Raw genomic sequence first — 5,476 nt, forward strand, 5'->3', positions numbered from 1 at the left:
TAAAGCATTAAATTCTTTCAGTGCTTGTTCATATTCCTTCATATCACATTTATTATAGGTCTCACTATCATTTAGATGTTCCCAGCACATTGCAGCATATTGGGTATAGTGCATCAGTACTATTTTATTACCCTACCGGTTTTATTATTAATTCTTTTTATTTCATTAATCGCTGTAGGCTTGCTTATTCTAGTTTATCCCAATGGGTTTTATTATTAATTCTTTTTTTTTTCTATTCGCTGTAGGGCTTGGTTATTCTAGTTTAGCCGGTTATATTTAATTTCCTGTCTTTTCACATCAAATTCATCATAAATTGACTCAATTACAAAATCATTTGCTGAAAAATCTCCTTAATACCTTCATGAATAAAAGGTGGAACAAAATGACTTTTAACTTTAACCTTAGAAGTATCTAACTGACAATATGCATTGCTGTTCATAAAACTTTCATTTTCTGACAAACAAGAATGAAAACTGTCTTCTGAATCATCTGAAACACATGATGCATCATTATATACATTATCTACTAGCATATTATCGTTTTGTTTTGTATTGGACAAGTTAGAACAAGCACCAGATTAAGCAGTTATATATTGTAATTGTTTAACTTTATGCGTTCAACAGGTATGGTAACCGTTTCAATAGACGGTTAAACCAAGAAATTTACCAATCTTTTATGAGCTTTATCTTCAAATAAATTAACACCACATAATGTAGTTATTTACAGCATCTTTAAGGAATTTCACAATTATCAGAATTTAAAGAGTTTTTTCTTTGTAACTCTTTGATTGAAAGTTCGTGATGAGCCTCGGATACTGTCTCTGTCCATTTTCAACCATGGAATGCTGTCCATTTATCCTATATGTGTCTCTATTTCCATTTCCTGATTTCCTACTCAAAGGAGGAATGTTGAAAGGATTGTGGATTCTATCTGCAGGTAGCTCTGGAAAATCTCCCCTTCTCTGGTTCACTTTCCCACTCCCACTGATACATCCAAATGCCACTTTGTGTTCCGCTTCCATCTCTTATTTCCTTCCTTTTCCTGTTGCCTGAACTCTGACGCCTCGACTATCTGATTGGACGTGAGAAAGCTGAGAATCTCCAGCATAATCTTTACGTGTCAATGCATTTATACTATACTTCTTCGTATTTCTTTCTCCATATCAATCAATTCTACTTTGTATATCTTTTCTCAAGCACTGTTCCATTTGAACTGAAACCAACTGTATTGGAAAAGTTTCACAAGCACAGCACCAGATATCTCAGTTTTCAATTGTAATTGTTTAACTTTATCTCGCTAAAAATATTATAAACCCTAATATAGAGCAGCATGGCAGCTGTTACCATCTTTTATCTTTAAAGCTTTATCATCATCATTCCCTCCAACAAACGGAGGGTAGGATTTTTTTTAGTAAGGCTCTCTGTCGGTGTAATATGTGTAATATCCAGTTCCACATATCTCAAAAAACTTTAGATGTACCGCCACCCTTTTATTTCTATTATTTTGTCCAATTTCAAACATTTCATTTCTTTTTCTCCAGGTAAAGAATTACCTATACGCTGGACCCACACTAGAAAATGGATTTTCTGTTCTTCTCATCTGTTCCTTCTCTGCAAAAAATCTGCAAACGTCATTCTTCCTGGGGGTGTCGAATATGTGTTGATCTCCCATTGATGTTCCAAAATTGCTCCATAGTTGTCTGACTTTTCTCTGATGGATCTTGCCTAAACATTCTAGGCACATTGGAGGCGGATCACTCTCATTGACATGAATAATAAACCAAAAAAAAAAAAAAATATTTAATATAATAATAACAAAAAAAAAGCAGGATCCAACACTCGCTTATTGATAGATAGTCTAGCAAAGCACCTCCTTCACCTTCAAGGAGAATACTATCTAATACATTCAAACACATATTTATACCATTCAATTAAACGTATTTAATTAAACAATTAATCAATTAATTATAAAAAAACTTTCCAGTTGCATTCTAAATTAATACCTCTAGGTGTCATAGAATCGAATTTAAGTATTCCTATTTCCTAACTACATAGGTAAAATCTGGAACTCACTGCCCCCTGATATTACCTCAGCAAAATCAATCATTAAATTTAAACTACTAAAGGAACATCTTTTTATCAAAAGACAATGCCCATGCCTTCCCCCAGGTTGACCCTCTATACCAGTTTCCTCAGGTCAGCAAATGCTTTATCAACCTTCTTATAGTAACTGACTTCATCTACTAGCAATCTTACTATGCTAACCATCTATTAGCAGCCTTATTATGCTTTAAACAACTTTCTTCTACTCTATGTACTCCCCATTTCTTTCTAACACCACCATACTCAAAATACAGTTTTTGGTAAATTATGCATATTCCCATTTATAATATTACTGGTCAAGTAAATATTACTGAGCATACAACTAACGTGTCCTTCTACTACATTTACATGCTAAACATTTTTTTCTCTGTAAGCTAAAATGTTATTTTTGTACTTGTTCTTTGTATATGTTAAATGACTTTGTATATCTTAAATGACTTAGTTGTATATTAACAAACTGTGGAGCTTTTCTTCCCGAGCCTCTGCTGAAAATGGACATGCATCCAGTTGGATTCTTCTGGTCAACAACTGTAAAATAAAATAAATAAAATAAATATGCTTGTTAAAGTACTTTTAAATGGTTATCACATATGCCATACTGGCTTTTGCTGTATATGCCTAGGCCATACTTGTCAACTCTCCCTGATTTTGCTTCATTGTTTTTGCCCTGTCCATCATAAAAATGTTTGATGTTCCTGGTAAATTACTCAGCATTTGCAGTAAGTCAATAATGACAGACATTAGAAGTTCATACTTTGTAATGTTCAGAAAATGCATATTGTTGCAAAACCTGCCTTTTTATTAACTTTTAAAAGTAAATTTGCATCATTTTAAAATTTTTCCCTGGTTTTGGGTCTTTGTTCCCCCAACTACTTTGTGTTTGTCTAGAATTCTTGAACAAAGAAGTTGAGAGATACGGCCTTTGCTGGTCAAGCATATATAGCCTGGAACTTTCTGCATGCCTCTGTATCTTTACTAGGCTTGTCTACTCTTCAAGAAAGTTATTTTCTCCTCTAAATAGAACAACCCCTGAATATAATTATCAACAGCAAACAGAAGTGGAAGAGTGGTGCTGCGGTAGCGTTGTCGCCTCACAGCAAGACGTTGTTGCGTTTGATTCTCAGCTAAAGCGTCTTCTGTGTGGAGGCATGCGTGAATGGGCGTGCCTTCAGTGAAGGTTGTGCGTCAGGGCTGGTAACTCGGCATGTAAAAATCCACTACCAAACATTAGCAGACTGGAGTTCCGCTGTGGCGACCCCTAACCGGGATAAGCTGAAAGACACAACAACAACAACAACAAAACAGAAGCTGAAGAGTGAACAACCATAATTAATGCCAATATCCACAGCCCCAAACCTGGTTAACATGTATGTGTTTATAGTATTGAAAAAAGATTTTATTTTTTTTTATACATAAGGCTTTAAGTCATACCATTACGAATATTTGCAGTTAATGTGACACTGCTACATATTAGACTCCATAAATAGTGTTCATATTATGGGATTGTATTTGAATGGAAATAAATCCAGCATGTGCAAGAAGGCAATACCACTGAGAATTTTTCATTATCAGTACATCTTAATAGCTTCAAGTTTATTACTTACAAATGGCAGTTCACAGCAGCTATGATTGTATCCATTGTGTGTGTGACTAAGATCTTAACAGCTTTTCTTTTTGATTTGTATTCACTACTGCATAGAACAATAGCATGTACATTAATATTAGCTTTGAATGTTTTAATGTTATTTTGATTTTTTCCTAATAGGATGAGGTATACTCTTCATAATGCAGCTTTTTCCATTGGTGATATGTCTTGGGACAACAGTTCTGCAGATCTGGAAAAGATGTGCCGACAGGGAAGTGAAGGGACCAACCTGTCTAGATCTGTTTCAACAGAAAAATGTGAATCTTTGGACACTTATCATATAAACTTCAAACTTTCCAAAAGCATTAGGTATTGTATATTCTGCATGCTTTAATGGGGTGTTGGGTTTTCAGTCACACTGCTTTCTTGGAGTTGATTGGTTTTATATTTTTGTTTTACTAGTTTCAGCAGTACAGAGGATACTAGATAATCAAAATTGTTTTGAAATAATCTTGAAAAACATGTTATAGAGTTATTTAGCAGCTAAGAGTACTTTGAAAATAATAATTCTACATGCATGCCAACCCTCCCGACACACACACACACACACACACACACACACACACACACACACACACACACACTGCTTCAGTTTTGCTATGAATAAACATTTTGGTTTGTAAGAGCACGTGTTTGAAAGAAGAGATCTTAATATCTCTTATAATGTTATTAAGTCAAACCTTTAAAGACTGATAGTTTTTTTTTCTGAAATCTAATGTATCAGATCATCGTATACAGGGTTTATTATCAATTTATATGTCTCAATGTGACAAACTTTCCTTTTTGTATTATTCAGGGCTTACTTCTGAGACACGCTTAGAACCTTTTGGGTCACTTTCCAAGATGTTGTTTTTTTTATGAATACAAGTTTAAACGAAACTGAAATGACAGATTTTTGACTCTTCTCCAGTTGGTTCTTACTTTGTCACTAGAATGGCCTATGCTGAATAAAGCATGAATAGTCTAAAGACTGCCGGGGAGAAAGCATGATGACTAAAAGGATAGGAACAAATACAGATTTTGGCTTTTTAAACATTTGTGTTTGTTAGACAGCATGTAATTTGCTGTATTGCAAGTGTATTCCACTTCAGTCACTGTGGTTCATGTAACAATAAGTTCCAGCTTGTTTCTAGTGAAGAATGTCTTCTGAACCTTTATATATTTGTGAGAGGAAATTCTCCTTCTCCTGAAATTCCTGAAGATGATATTTGACCAAAAGCAAAGAAACTGGGAGATTTTTCTACTTTTAAAGGGGATACAAAATCTAAAAATGCAAAAAACTTAAAATAGATGCACTCATAATTTTGGAAGATTTGAAGGAATCCCTTTTTTCCATAAAAGAAGCTTTGAATAAACTTTTGTTCAGAATATAAAGAAAATATAATTATATTGATTCAGAGATTGGACTGCAGAATCTAGAATTTCAACTTATAGAGAATTGTCAAATATGAGTGAGTCTACAAGCAGTGAATATTTTTCTGTCATTAATAACGCTGGACTTGGTGGTTTAAAGTTACAGAAACAAAATACTTCTTTATGGCCTTCTTGAATTATTTACCTAAAAGATTTGCAAGAAACTGGAAAGAAATATGAGCAGACACTTTTAGTAATTGCAGTCTTCAAGAGTATATTTTGATTGAATGTGCACATAAAGCAATTAGACCAAACTTTTCTTAATTCCAAAGGCTGCATAACACACACTGATAAAGCCATTAGAATTTCGGGCACT

The 5,476-nt window shown here is 34.0% G+C and overlaps 1 protein-coding gene across 1 annotated transcript in view; it reads left to right on the forward strand.

Annotated features, from left to right (window-relative positions):
* The first annotated feature begins 3,868 nt into the window (after window positions 1–3,868).
* The window catches only part of OCA2 (OCA2 melanosomal transmembrane protein), a 1,553,018-nt gene continuing 1,551,410 nt past the window's right edge, over window positions 3,869–5,476 (forward strand). The window contains exon 1 of the mRNA XM_044071808.1: window positions 3,869–4,056. Within this exon, the coding sequence (XP_043927743.1) occupies window positions 3,869–4,056 (188 nt within the window). The remainder of the gene's footprint in view (window positions 4,057–5,476) is intronic.

The sequence above is a fragment of the Protopterus annectens genome, chromosome 5.part0 (assembly GCF_019279795.1).
Source record: "Protopterus annectens isolate FY-2018-M chromosome 5.part0, PAN1.0, whole genome shotgun sequence".
Taxonomy (NCBI): domain Eukaryota; kingdom Metazoa; phylum Chordata; order Ceratodontiformes; family Protopteridae; genus Protopterus; species Protopterus annectens.